General features: G+C 40.7%; 1 protein-coding gene across 1 annotated transcript; it reads right to left on the reverse strand.

The window, feature by feature from the left end:
- Positions 1–1,886: 1,886 nt before the first annotated feature.
- LOC143287613 (26S proteasome regulatory subunit 7) lies at positions 1,887–15,709 on the reverse strand. The gene is made up of 11 exons (XM_076595731.1): positions 15,541–15,709; positions 14,097–14,134; positions 12,519–12,600; positions 11,823–11,897; positions 10,845–11,001; positions 8,917–9,085; positions 8,046–8,210; positions 7,205–7,292; positions 6,133–6,335; positions 5,463–5,559; positions 1,887–4,371 (listed from the first exon to the last, which is right to left on the reverse strand). The coding sequence occupies exons 1-11, from the start codon at positions 15,614–15,616 to the stop codon at positions 4,214–4,216; spliced, it is 1,308 nt and encodes a 435-aa protein (XP_076451846.1). The 5' UTR covers positions 15,617–15,709; the 3' UTR covers positions 1,887–4,213.
- Positions 15,710–15,822: the final 113 nt, after the last annotated feature.

Here is a 15,822-nt window from a genome sequence, read left to right on the forward strand (position 1 = left end):
TTTGTTTTAATACTTTGTGTGCAACAAAATTACAACTGCTTCACTGACCAGTAGTGAAGTGGTTAGTATCTGAGAGGAAGTGGGTTCAATTCCCAGCAGAGGTGAGTTTTTCTGGGCCATGGATGGCCCAAACAGCAGAGTTAAGTGTGCTGTGAGCTTGAAGGGACAGACCAGAACAATGCAGTCCGTGGGTGGGTTGCACGAGCAAACTCAGTGCTGCATATTGTGAAGAGCTGGTGAGCACGGCTACATCTGGGACCAGAGGAGGACAGCATCCATCAGCAAGTCATCATCCTCAGACTGTGCACAGGCCACTGCCAGCTCCTCTCCCGTCTCTACAAGCTGAAAATTTCCCACACAGACCAATGTCTGTGTGACACCACTCCTCAAACTCCAGCCCATGTCCTGCAAGACTCCCCTCTACACAAAGAGCTGAGGAGCCAGATCTGGCCCCGTCCCACAGCGTTTCTGGTATGAAATATCAGTATTGTAGGATTCCTAATACTGTTGTAAAATTCAAAATCATTTATATTTAAAAAAGAATAGAACCTGTTTAAAAGTTCATCTTTGTGTTGTAAAGAACTGTTACACAAATTTTTCATCATAAATGAGACACTATATACATTTCTGTCAAAATGTGAACATTAAAAATTTTCTGCCCACAATATTTTGTTTCACCATCGGAGTGGATCTTTCTTCAGAATTTTGCCAGGGGCAACCATTTTGTTGTTTTTTCAAGTGTTCTAAACGCATGCTGCACGTGGGACCTCAGTATATTATCTCATCCAAGGAGGAGAACATTCTGGAAAGGATGAAATTTGATCCCATACCCTCTGATTCTCATGCTTCTTAGGCAGACCTGTTACCATGTAGCCACCACTCCACTGTTGAACATCACATCTGATGTACAGCTTCTTGTCATATTCACATTTTATCCAAAACACTCTTGCAGAAGTTTAGAAGACGCTGTTCAGTATCTTAAAAGCTCTCAAAAAGGTTTTGATGAGAAGTAATTTTCAATTTCTAAAATTCTGTCCAGTCACCCACTTCTTATGCCCATCTTTTGGTAGTTACTTAATTATTTATCTGAAGTATCTTTATTGTAGAGTGGCACCTCTTTATTGTAGAGTAGCACTTTCTGACTCTTAATTATAGACTAGCACTTCTCATTTCAGAGTAGCAGTTACAACTCTTCATTAGCAATTCTTTTTTCCCCAGAGTAGCTGTCATAGCTCTTTATTCCATTATTCCCGAGTAGCACTTCCCTTCATTCCAGAGTAGCCCTTCTTTATTCCAGAGTAGTAGTCATAACTCTTTATTTCAGGAAAGCACTTATCTCTATTACAGAGTAGCAGTTCTTTTTTTTTTTTCAGAGAAGCAGTCATGACTCATTAGTACAGAGTTGCACTTCTATTACAGAGTAGCTCTTTTTCATCTTTATTTCAGAGTAGCAGTTATAACTCAGCATTACATTACTGCTTCGTTTCTAAGATTTCCATACCATGTGCGATTCATTGTGACAAGCACTGTTTCACCATTTACTATATTTAGTAAATGTTGTTTTTCTTGTTGTTTGTGGATTCATTGTGACATGCACTGTTTTACCATTTACTATTACCATTTACTGTAAGTTGTTGTTTGTTTGTTTCATAACTTGGAATGCAAGATGGTGCACAGTTCATGACGTACAATTATCATTATGTTTGCAATCAACAACAGTGCTAAGGCATATCTCTTGATCGTTGTATTTCTTTTTTTTCTTTTTCTTAATAAGGTGCTATGTGTAACCACTCAAGGAATGAAACATCGAATGAAAGAATCCATCCATACAAAAACACAAGTCATGTTCCAAACACATCATGGTGATGTCTTCCAATTTTTTTCTCTCTCTATTTTGCTTTTGTTTTTATCACACATCTTTCACATTGTTTTGACATGACAGAAAGAAATGCGCACCAGACAGACAGACAATTTGAATTTCATATGTTTTAGTGTCAAACATACAATAGACTTGTTTTTTGAGAGACTCGTTTTAATCTGTGACAATTTACCAACACAGAAAGAAGAGTAAAAGACTGACAAATTCACACACACTCTTGCTCACAAACACTGCAAAGTATCAGACACACTGGTTCCAGTCTCTCCCAATTTTGTGAACATGGACCAAAAATAAAAAGTGGCAATTGCTGTCAGAAAAAAAGATGATAAGCACTGACACTGCTTACAGTGCAAACACTACAGCTTCACAATCAACTGCTGTGTTAGCAGTTTTCTTTCTGCTAGACACAGAACCTTCATCAATGATTCCCTTCAACTACAATAGCAATGGTTAAAAAAAAAAAAAAAATCACACACACAAAAATCAAAATAAATGTATGTGTGAAACACTTCTCACTCACGCCTGCTGGCTCACGTGAACTACACTCGTTATTCTTGGTTTTCCAAGCATGAAGTGAGAAGTACGAAAACTGCATAACTTGTCTTCAGAACCAACCACTGCACGGACTTTCAGACCAACGCAGTTCACATGTTGTCTGCACACAACAGAACTGATCAGCACAGTGACGACCACAGAACTGATCAGCACGGTGATGACCATCAGCATGGTGATGACCACAGAACTGATCAGCACGGTGACGACCACAGAACTGATCAGCATGGTGATGACCACAGAACTGATCAGCATGGTGATGACCACATAAATGATCAGCACAGTGATGACCACAGAACTGATCAGCACGGTGACGACCACAGAACTGATCAGCATGGTGATGACCACAGAACTGATCAGTACGGTGAGGACCACAGAACTGATCAACACGGTGACGACCACAGAACTGATCAAGTGACGAAAACTGCACTACTGGACTTCAGAATCAACTACTGCATCGACTTTCAGACCGACACAGTTTACACGTAGTCTGCACACAACACAACTGATCAGCACAGTGACAGCCACAGAACTGATCAGCAGTGTAGTTGGCAGAGGAGTGAGCAAACCACAAACCACCATGTGGAGGGTGAAGTATCACCCCTGCCACTGTTCTCACCCGCCCTCTGCCCCATGTCTGTCTTAACAGCAGGTGAACACCAAGGAAAGCACAGGTGGCCCTCAAGGAGGGGGTATGGCCAGGGGAATCACCTGTCATCAACCTTACTGGGCAATAGCTCAGACACCTCATGAGGTACAGTATCTCTGAATTTGGTGTTTGGCAGCATAGTGAACTCAGAAATGTTTCAAAGATTAATATATGTGTAATTTGAGGTATTTTCACACAGCTGCCACTATTAATATTCACAACACAACAAAAGTGCATGAAAAGTATGCACAAGAGTAAGCGCATAAAAAGTATGAACAAAAATAAATTGTAGTCTCAGCATTTTGAAAGCCAAACTTTATACACAGTCCCAAAAGGTATGTGCTTTCTTCCACAAGGCAGAAGCCTTCAGTGAAATCAACTAGTTGTTTACTATGTGGCTTTGAGGAGGCAGCTTTTGGAATGGCTATTTCCACCAACAATCACTTTCCTCTGAAATCCTGTTTCAAAATTCTGCCAAACTCCAGGGACGAAACAACTCCCATGCCTGTTGTGTTACACACTGTTCTTTTGTTGTTCACATCTCCCACATGGGAAGACAACCAGAAAGCTCTGCTTTCCCAGTGGTTTTTTTTTTTGGTTTTTTTTTTAAACACGGACACATGTGCATGCATGTGTGTGTGTGTGTGTGTGTGCGCATAAATATTGATCAGGCCAGGCCCCCAGTTCCCTCCCCTTCAGGGCTGCGTGTTCTGTCTTTTCAGTTCACTTGCTGAAGACTTGGGCATGGGGCCTAAGGGTTGGTAAGAGCAGCATGCACAATTTGTCATTCACTCCATATTCACTATAATCTATTGTATATTTATGCTTTTTTTTTTTTTTTTCAAAACTGCAGCTTGTTTTTTTTTGGGTTTTTTTAACATAGAGAACTCTAAAAGTCTTTTGATGCATTTCAAAATTTATCTGAATGCATCTTTCTCATGCTGCAGCTTATATCAGTATACTGATGTTGACAGAAGTCTTTTTAAACATTTATGTGACAAAAAACAATTTAAACACTAAAAGAAAAAAATGTCCAAAACAATTTTTTTTTTTTTTTTTTTTACAACTATTCAAAAAACACCCAAGATTCTTCCAGAAGTCTTTCATGCACAGTGTCACTGGTTGACCTTGACCTAATTGTAGGTCATGTAGCGGGGCGTAGCACTGAACTTGGCGTAGGCCTTGATGACCTTGTTGACAGCGTCCAGGAAGTCTTTCTCGGTGGCCATCTTCCGACGAGCGCGGATGGCAAACATTCCCGCCTCTGTGCACACACTGCGGATCTCTGCACCTGTTGATGGTATGGGGAGGAGTTGTATAGATCAGTTCTTGGATTCTCTGTGTGTGTGTGTGTGTGTGCATGTGTGTGTGGGGGGGGTTGTTTTCTCTACACACGCGCGCGCACACGCATGTAATAAAACGGGTAAAATAACTGAATATCATACTTCTTTTTTCTTTTTAAATAATGAAAGCAATTTTCTTTTGGATTAAAAAATACATAACAAAAAAGTGACATGTATCCTTACTTGCTGTCATTCTAAACGTGTACAACAACATTCCAACCATGCAATTCACTTTTGAAGCAAACGTTAGTTTTTGTAGCACAGACACACAGCACAGCTGAACTTAATTGGACAGTATCATTCATCCTACTTGTGGTCTGCAGGTCTTGAATCAATAGCACTGCCTGATTCAATAATTTGTACCACCAAACCAAGAACAATTTGCATTACCAAATCCACAGGGTTTTTAACACCAAGTTTACAATGTTACTGCCACTTTTTCCTCCTCCTTCTGTGTTCCAGTTCCAATGCTATATTGTCAGGTTTGTCCTATTGATGAAGTCTGCAGTTCTCCTGACCCAACAGTTTCTCCTCAAGGTCCACAGCACTGGACCAGAACTGACATCAGATGGGTTTGGGCATGGCTGCAGGATGTGCTCAGGGCTTTGGACACCTGTGTCACAAAGGCCTCGTCTGTGCAGGAGATTCTGATCCTGTTTCAGGCATCAGAATACCCCAGAGCCCAATCCTCTGAAGACGGCATGGATCAAGGGGCCGCCCAGGCCCCAGTGAGGTAAAGGGGAAACATATGTATCTATAAATATACATGTGCAAAACAGAACAAGCTGTTAAAGAATATCATAATTTAGAGAATAAGATCGTACTCCATAAAAAAATTGAATCCGTGGCTGCCTGAGCCGAAACCTCGGTTAGTGGTCCCCTCTGAAATAAGCCGATCCGCGGACCATTCTGATGCCTGTGTTTGAACTACCAAAGCCACTATATTTGTGCCACCAAATCTAATATATTTGTGCCACCAAAGTCACTAAATCTGTGCCACCAAATCCACAATGGTGTGTGCCAACGCTGCCAGACTGACCTGTGCTGTTGGGACAGAGGCGAGCCAGCAGCTCGTATCGGATGTCCTTCTCCACACTCATGGAACGGGCATGGATCTTGAAAATGTGGGCACGACCCTACAACCCAGCACAAACACACACAAACCCATGAATCAAAAATTACAAACACATGCAGAAAAAAAAAATCCACAGAACTTAATAAGCAAAGATACACAAAACTGTTCACAAGCACACAAGTTTGTAAGATTAATCCAAAATGATTTCTGAGTGAATCCATTACACAAAGGGAAAGTTGGAAAATTGGACAAGACACAATTCCTTTGAAGATTAACAGGGTTAAAGATATCAAACTGAACACTCAACAATGACACTCCAACAACATTTGTTGTTGTTGAAAATATATCATTCAGTTACAGATTGTGAAGACAGATTGTAAAGATTATCTATTTCATCTTTCTATCTATTTATCTAAGTATCTTTATCGAATCTATGTATTTAATCTAATCTTATCATCTATCTATCAATCTACCTGTCTATCTATCTATGTCTGTAGAACACTCCCAGAATCAACTCTGGATAAATGCTCACTTCCAAGTTGGGCAGTCCAAACTCAATCTTTCTGTCGAGATGTGTCAATCTACCTATCTATCTGTAGAACACTCCCAGATTCGACTTTGGATAAACGCTTACCTCCAAGTCGGGCAGTCCAAACTCGATCTTTCTGTCGAGACGTCCAGGTCTCATGAGGGCAGGGTCCAGCGTGTCGGGGCGGTTGGTGGCCATCAGCACCTTGATGTTGCCCCGCGGGTCAAACCCGTCCAGCTGGTTGATCAACTCCAGCATTGTCCGCTGGACCTCGTTGTCTCCCCCTGCACCATCGTCAAACCTGGCACCTGCACACACACACACACTCTCAGTGCTCACTATGAAATGCTGTCTTTTAAATCAGTGTTATTTCCTTTGACAAGGAAAAAACGTTTTCACTATGTAACGCTGCCTTTAAAATCACATTATTTCATTTGAAAAGGAAATCATGTTTTCACTTTATCTGTCTGTAGGATTACTTAAGAAGTTGTCAACAGATTTTCCTAAAATTCCATGGACATGTCAGCTATGAATGAAAGCCTACAACTTTTTGACAGTGATCTGTGTGGTGTTATGTTGAATCACACTGAAGTTATGAATGTGAAAACTGAAATGAAATAAAACCTTGTCTGCAAGGGGTTGAAACAATCCCCCCCACAAACCCCCACGCTCCCTGCCCCCCCAAAAAAAAACAACAACCCAACAACGACAACAACAACAAAAAAACTTTTGAAAGTCATCGGGATTATGTTTGGACCCAGAGAAATGTGAAAACTTTCTTCACCTGTGGAAGAAAGGGCGAAAAGCAACAACATGACATCTCAGGAAAACATTAATGGCTTTCCATGACACTTTGTGGAATGATCAACACTGGGATAAGTAAGGTGTGGGTGCAGTCGTTTACCTTTCATCTGTATCCAGAGAGCCACCTCTCAACAACATCCAGTCAGCAATCCAGTCACTGATGAAGCCACCACATTCTACAATTCCCTATCCATTTTTCATCAACACTATCCCATCCACACATACAAACAGAAGTAAAAAAAAAAAAAAAAAAAAAGAAGAAGAAAAAAGAGAGATGTAAACAGATATAAACATATAGGTTTAAAAAAACCATGTAAATATCCCAATGTGTGAGACTGATTTCTGTAGTGCTTGATGGACAGAAGGGACCCACCTCCGACAGCATCAATCTCATCAAAGAAGATGATACAGGCTTTCTTGGATCGCGCCATTTCAAACAGCTCCCTCACCATCCTCGCCCCCTGTCATCACATCAACATCAACATCAACAGGACTGACCTTCACATTTTTCAGTGTATCATCAACATCAACAGGACTGACCTTCACATTTTTCAGTGCATTATCAACATCAACAGGGCTGACCTTCACATTTTTCAGTGTATCATCAACAGGACTGACCTTCACATTTTTCAGTGTATCATCAACATCAACAGGACTGACCTTCACATTTTTCAGTGCATCATCAACATCAATAGTACTGACCTTTTTAACATTTACAAGTGCTTCATCAACATCAGCATCAACAGTTATAAGCGAATCTACCTGCCAACGTCAGCATCAACAGCAGTTGAGTACAAATCTTTCTAACATTTATAACGTATCATTCACCTAATCCATGCTACATTTTCTACCTCATGGATTTAACTAAATGCAATTCACATGAACTGCAGAAGTACAGAAGAGGATGAAAGATATAGACAAACAGGACTAATTACAACAACATCTTGAAGAAAAATTGAGAAAAAAAATAACAACAATAAGGACAGCAATCCTTTGTGACTTCTGATACATTATCTAAAAGCTGTGTCCAAATTTCATGTAGACAGTATCTGAAAGGTACTGTTTTGTTTCAAGCAAATAACTTATCATTTGGAAAGGCCTTATTTTTGCTTATGGATGGGAATTACATGATTGAAGAAGTACAAGAAAAAGAAAGAAAGAAAGAAAGAAAGAAGAAAAAAAAAAGAAAAAAAAGTCAGCAACAGCAGCCTGACCTCTCCCACATATTTCTGCACCAACTCTGACCCAATGACTCGTATAAAGCAGGCGTCAGTGCGGTTGGCCACAGCTCGTGCACACAGGGTTTTCCCAGTGCCAGGAGGGCCAAACAGCAACACACCCTTGGGCGGCTCGATACCTAGGTTCACGAACCGCTCAGGCTGAAAAACAAACAGGTACAGATTATAAGTTTGAATGGGTGTGTCCGTGTGTGTGGGTGTGTGTGTGTGTTTGTGTTAGTGTGTGTGTGTGAGTGTATGTTTGTGTGTTTATGTATGTGCATGTTTGACTGCATGTGTGTGTATGTGTGTGTGTGTGTGTGTGTGTGTGTGTGAAAGGATGGGAATGGACAGAGACAGTGAATGCATGTTGTGCGTGTGTAAAAAGAAACAGTAAAGAGAAATGGGTGGGGTGTTTAAGAGTGCATAAGCCTATGTACATTAATGTATGTGACTTTGTACCAGTTTAAGATGGGGCATACTTCTTCAATCTACCTTGACAACCATATGTAATGCATGGATGTTTCATGGCAACTGCCATTTTATAACATACACATCAACTCAGTTTAGTTGTGGGTTTTTGGGTTTTTTTGCCTTTTCTTCTTGTGTCTATAAACTTTCATGTTTACTTTTCATGACAAGCCTGATTCTGAAGATTCTGATTCTGTTTCATGCCCCCCACCCCCAACCACCACCCTCCCAAACCACCACACAGCCTTACGCATCCTGAACCACAAATGTGCACACTCAACCCTCACTCTTTCTAACTCACACCTCTATTTATACGCACACTTTCACCCCCCCCCCCAGGCCCCCCACCCCGTCCCTTGAAAACGCAGCACTAAAACCTGTGTGCGTCACAACTCACATGTAGTAGAGGGGTCTCGACCACCTCTCGAAGTTTCTCAATCTGTTCCTTACAGCCACCGACATCGCTGTACGTCACGTCTGGCTTCTCTTCCACCTGCATCATGGTCACTGTGGGGTCGATCTTTGGGGGCAGCGGGATGTGGATCTGGTACTTGTTGCGGTCGACACTGCAACACAGCAACACGCAGGTTTCTACAACACTGTCACAGTCAATGCTTCAACTTGGTTTCTACAACACTGTCACAGTCAACGCTTCAACTTGGTCACGGATGTTCAGTGCTGGCACTTTAGTTGGCCCTGCGAAAGTTCGTGAACCCAGGAAGTAGGGCATGGATATAAATAAACGCGGCTGACAAACAGGCCGCGCCAGCGGCACTCGCTGTACACTTGTTCGGCGGTAAATCTGCTTTGTTTCTTTCGCGCATCATCTCCTCGGATGGATCAGAAATAACGACTGAAGAAGTGGTTTTCTAAAAAGAACACAAAATAAGCTTTCCATTGACTCCAAACACAATATGTTTTCTTACATAGCAGTTGTTGCGGCAACGGCTGAAACATAAATGAAGAAAGAGAAGAGAAGGATAAGCAGAAACATGATCGCAAAAATCGTTAAGTTTAAATCCCTCTCTAAGAAAACAGGCGTTTAGCACAATAACATCGTAAATACACACAGAACATATAGCATGCCTGCATGCAGATTAGCTTACCTTTTGAGTTGTGCGATTTTTCTTGGCAGCACAACAAACGTTTAAATGAACACACTGTAGCATGGTGAGTGCGAGCAGCAGGGGGATGGAGAGCGGGGTGAGTGTCTGTCGGCTTATGGCACTGCCGTGCCCTTCATTCCACGAGAAAGACGAAGATTTTTAAGGTAAAAAAAAAAAAAATGAAATGATGATGTTGATAAAATAATGAAATTGTGTAAATCAAATCAAACTGCACTCCAATAATACAACCAGGAATAGCAATAATTCAACTTTCTGTAATCGCTGCAGGAAATGTGTGGATGCTGTGAAAAGGTGGGAAAAGTGGGGCGGGGGCTGCGGGGCCGAGTGAAACAAAGAAGGCAGTGTCCCAGTTTGGCGCGCGGGGCCAGAAATACCGCGGCGAATGTGCCGGTCAGTGCAGAGTGCGGTGGGAAAGTCTGGCATTAAAAAATTTTTGACCCAAGACGCTAGACGCTGCTCGGCCAACTAAAGAGCCGGATTTTGTGCTCGGCTGAGCAGCCGTGTGGTGGTCACAGTCAATATTTCAACATGGTTTCCACAACTTTGTCACAGTCAATACTTCAACACAGTAACAAGGTGATTTTCAGAATGCTGTCCCAGTCTACACTAAAAGCATAGCATCCAGAACATGGTCTCAGTCAATGATAATGCTTTAACACAGTAACAATGTAGCAGTCAACACTGCAACACAATAACAGGTTTCCAGAGAATTTTGGTAGTCAATGCTGCTAAACAGCATCAAACTGGTTTTGCAGACATCTTTATTTTTCTATAAAATCATTAAAATGCAACTTAAAAAAAAACCCCAAACAAATGGAAACTGTGGGTGGAAGGAGATCTGAAAAAGTGAGTAGCTAACTTCCACATCCTTCCCTCAAACATCACCAAAACATTCTGCAATAGCTCCAACTGAAAGAACAAGAGTTCTCACAAACACTGTAAATGAAGTTAATCAGTCATTCTCTAGACCTGACATGCATAATGGGTTCATGCATTAGTCAGGCATCTGCCTTTTTTGTGAGTTGTCCTGTTTTGCTTTCTTTCCCCCATTAACGATGGAGCAGATGTGATGTAGTGTACACGTTTTGAGATGTCTATGAAAACTGATCTCACTCTTTCATCGATCGGCGAGCAAACACTGTGAAGGCTTACAAAACAAAGTATAATGTTAAGCAAACGAAGCAGCGACTGTACCCACCCCACACGCATGCCTTCCTCAATGTCTGTGGGAGCCACCTGATCTCCCAGGTCCACCACAAACTTGGCGAACTGTTTGACGTTGATGATGTATTTGGCATCGTCGGAATCAGCGTTGATGATCTTGGTGCAGCGAGCCACCTGCAGGGGCTGCTCACCTGTACAACACAGAGGGCACAAGATAGAGTCAGTCACTGACACTGATAAATGTACTGAAATGTTTTGGGACAGCACAGTGTCAAGCTGTTTTATGATATTGAATTTGAAGTCTTAAAGAAAGTGTCTTGCACTGCTCAGATGTAAATTATATATATATATATTTTATTTTTATTTTTTATTTTTTTTTATTTTTATTTTTTTATATATATGTAAATGGATTCATGTTTTCAAAAGTGTGGTATTCCAAGGTCATATCAAGAACTCCAAGAAAGTCACTTATCTCAAGAACACCAAGAGTTTCACTATCACTATCCACCTACAACTTGGATAGGTTCAAACAAAATAAAGCTCAATGTAAATAGCAGACTGGAATAGCTGCACAAACAAGGATGGGGAAGGAGGAAGGGTTGCAATCTAAATTTAAGAAGAAATAAACAAGAAAATGGAATGGCGTATGTTTCAACAAATGTCTCTGGTCTGCGATCGCATAATGAAAAGCAAATAAATCATTTGAATACTGTTTTTACACTAAATCACAGATCACCTAAATGTTCAAATGGCATGTCTGAGACATTTACAGTATTACTTTCAAGGTCTGCTGTTTCAGAATTACATAACAAACCAAAGAATCTTCTATCAAAAAAACAGTTAAAATTAAAAGGCAGTAAAATCCAACAGTAAGGTAAGTAGCACTAACAGTAGTCAATGACTGATATAGAACTCAAGGCAAGGAACAATCCAGCAACAAGCAGTCTGTACGTAATATGAACACCGTCCCTCAAAGACAAGAACAGAGCAATGAAACCAGACAGACACTCACTCTGCAGGGTCTGTTTGTCAGCTGCCAGATCCCACAGGGCAGGAGGAGCCAGGCCAGTGTCAGACTCTTTGATGCCTGCAATAGTCACCAGTGTTCAACACATGTACGGTAAAAACAAGTTGTAAGGTAGCTGCAAACAATCAATTTCTTATCTTTTTCTTTGTTAGGATTTAAAAGTGATTCCTACAAATCCAGTGCTCTCAAGAGTTTCATACAGTAGGCATATCAATAAAAACAGGTTCAAAAGTAAGTCAGAGCCCCCGAGTTATTGCTTGTCTGTGGTAAACCACAAACCACACTGCACAGTGTACATCAGATCTGCAAGAGGGAATGGATGGTCACTCAGTTAAAGACTGTAATTACATAAGTTAGATTAATCAAAGCACTCAGAGAAAGGGAAGCGCTGTGTTAATTTCCTTTCATCGGTGACATGTGGAGAACATGGCTGGGTATTGGAGAGACGTCAGTAAAGGATGGGATCAAGGAGTAATTACATGTATTGTTAATTTTCTGCGCTTTTGTTGTTCTGCATTGTTTTTCTTCATAACACTCAGTTTACAAACCTTAAAAGATAAATGATTTTTCTCCCAGTCCCATCTGCCCCATATCATAAGATGGTTATTAAGTTAGTAGATTAAACATTTTCACGGTTCTCTCATATCATCTCTGTGTCTGATGAATGTTTGAACAACTCACCTGTCAGCTCATTGACATTTTTCAGAATTTTCTGCATGTCCTCCTCCACACTCTTGATGGCACTGCTATATTGGCCCACACCCTGTAATCACAACATCGCACACTGTTCACTACATCTTACACAGATCCAGCTTACAATCAACTAGGACTGCACATGGCTTTTCTCTTTCTAAGAATGCTACTCCACCATTGACTTGTCCATCTTTCCCCCCCCCCCCCCATTTTATTCAACAATGGCGGAAACAACAACAACAACACATACATACATGGCCAGTCTGGATGTGTACATGGTTGTGATGATTGTGAAGAGGGACTGGAGGAATGAGTGCACTTTCTTTTGAAGCAAGGCATTTCTTCCCCTGCTGCTCTCTCACAGCCCTTTCACACTTCTGTCTGTCTGTGGTTTCTATAGATTGGACTTGTCCATCTACTGGAGTATCTTTCTTCTCTTTCCCACTCCATCCCTTCCCCATCCCACCCATATACACAGTTCATGTAATAAGCTGATTATATACACATCCTGCAGTTGGAATGCCTACCTGTGCCACACCCACTCACTTCATGCTCACTTTCAGACAGTATCCAAGGCTGAAAGAGGTTAACAGTGGCCCAGTTGGCCCACAGTGCTGGGTGGAGGGGGAATCTGCACTGTTCATAAGTTTGCCTGCAGATGTTAGCTGTTTGATCAATGTAAGTGTGCTTTTCTAAAACCATGCTGTACATGTAATACACAAATCACATGAAACTGTAACCCCCCCCCTCCCCCAACCCTCCCATCAATCACTCTCTCTGTCCCTCCCTGCCCTAAACAAGTGGATGGTTTGTCTTTGAGGTCATCTCTTGGTCAGCCACACGGCTATACTCGACCTCCAGCTCTGCTATCTCTCCTTTGATGGCTACATCTAGCAAGAGCTTCAACTGCCCCACCTTCCTTCCTCTTCGCAAATCATCATTTATCACATCCAGCAAACCATCCAACAAGATTCTGGCATACCTACCACTAAATTCATTGTTATCAATGACTTGTAAAGCTTCTGCAACATCTTGAATGGCAAAATATCACTTTATTGTTGTTGTTACAAACTGCTGTTCATGACATTAGGCCGATTAGGGTAAGGTTGTGGTTCATCATCCACCATTTTCAAAGCATCATGTGAGGGATATCAACAATAACATTTTGAAATTATCATACAGAACGTGGCTGGGTTTATGGCTGGTGGCTGTTAAAATAATTGTGAAAAATCCTTCAATGATGCTGACGGATATGTACATCCTGGGCCTAATACTAATAGTGAAGCAGTTTTGCAGACAAATATATATACATGTCATGGGGCACGAAAGAGATCAAACATGATTTGCTTTGCTGAATATCTTAATAACTGTAATTTCATATAATTCTATATTTTTCTATAATGTTCCCTTTCTTTCCTAACTTGACATTACGAAGGAATTTCTAAATAATAAAATAAATACAACAACCAAATGATGATAAAACTTAGTAGGTCAATGCAGACAGATACAGAGAGGTGGACAAATGAGATATAACTCTAAACGAGACATCGGTCATGATATACTCACATAGGTTTTCAAAAGTGCAATATCTCCTTCATCCAAAGCTGTAAACATATTAAAAAAAAAAATCATCAAATCATCAATCAAAAAACAAACTAACAAAACACACACACAAAAAAACCCGGCTAACACAAAATATCAAATGCAAATACAAAACAACACATGGATAATAAAGTCATATATTTTGAACACACAAAAAGTAATTCAGTTTAGTTAATTAACACTGTTTTTGATGACAGCCGATGGTCAGGGGAATAGCACAGAAAAGCAACTCTAGTTTTTGCCTCCGTTTCAGTTTCAATTTCTCAAGGAGGCGTCATTGTGTTCAAACAAATCCATATACCTATTTTTTGCTACACCACATCTGCTAGGCAGATGCCTGAACAGCAGCATAAGCCAATACACTTAGTTATCCCCTGAGTGCATGCACACCTGTATATGTATAGATCTATCATACTCATAGTGTGTGTGTGTGTGTGTGTGTGTGTGTGTGTGCCGTGGAAGCTTAGATACGTAGACTAGAAATGAGTGTGTGGAGGAGGGGGGTAGAGGAGGTGCAGGGTAATGTGTGTGGTGTGTGTGTGTGCGTGTGTGTGTGTTTGTGTGTGTGTGTGTATGTGTGTTGGAGCTCATGTACGTTTATATGTATTTGACTGTGCTTTCATATCTGTGAAACTGCATGTTTGGTGCATATCTGTTATGCATGTGTGGGTGTATGTGTGAATGTGTGTCTTCATGTTTTACATTTGCTTATTTATCATCACTGTTGTCTTATTTGTTTATTTATTTATTATTATTATTATTACTACTACTACCTTTTTCTATATTATTATTTATTTATTTATTTATGTAAGCTTATCTATTATTTATTCACCTTTTTTTTTCAAGGCCTAAGAGTGTTGGGTTACGCTGCTGGTCAGGCATCTGCTTGGCAGATGTGGTGTAGCGTATATGGTTTTGTCCAAACGCAGTGACGCCTCCTTGAGCTACTGAAACTGAAACTCATAGTGGATTTCTGCTACAGAATTTTGCCTGAGGACAACACTCGTTGCCATGGGTTCTTTTTCAGTGTGCCAAGTTCGTGCTGCCTACGGGACCTCGGTTTATCGTCTCATCCGAATGACTAGACGCTCCGTTTGATTTTCCAGTCAAACTTTGGAGAAAGGGCGAGAGCGGGATTCAAACAGACCCTCATGGCAGACGAGCGTCTTAACCATTCTGCCACCTTCTTCCTTAACTTCGAAGAGTAAGGTAAAAAGAAGAAAAATGGTTATCAAACAAGGAAATTAGGTAGTATCGCTGTTCTTTTATGGTTTGACAATACGCACTGAAACCTATGTGACTATGTCTTACATTTACAAATGTTTTGTGTGACGAAGCAAAATCGAACAAAATATAGTTGTATTTGTCTTTCAGCGAACTGAGACAAATAAAGACAATGAATACTCACACTGAATTGGCTTTTCCTCTTTTTCTACATCATCTTTAACTTTTCTTTGGTCTGCGCCAAGATAATCTTTCGGCATGTTTATATTTAGCAAAGGCAAAGGCAAATAAAAAGCAGATATATTTTCCAAAAGCGTTGTCGGTGACTGTCCGGAAGTTCGCAGCTCACTTGAGTACCGATACAGCAAAATAAGGAATGGGACAGAAAAGAAGGGATATTTTTGAAAATACTGCGCTTTTGTTCAAACACAAATAAATGTTGATAATTGATTACAATAAAAGATTT

This window comes from Babylonia areolata, chromosome 11 (assembly GCF_041734735.1).
Source record: "Babylonia areolata isolate BAREFJ2019XMU chromosome 11, ASM4173473v1, whole genome shotgun sequence".
NCBI lineage: Eukaryota > Metazoa > Mollusca > Gastropoda > Neogastropoda > Buccinidae > Babylonia > Babylonia areolata.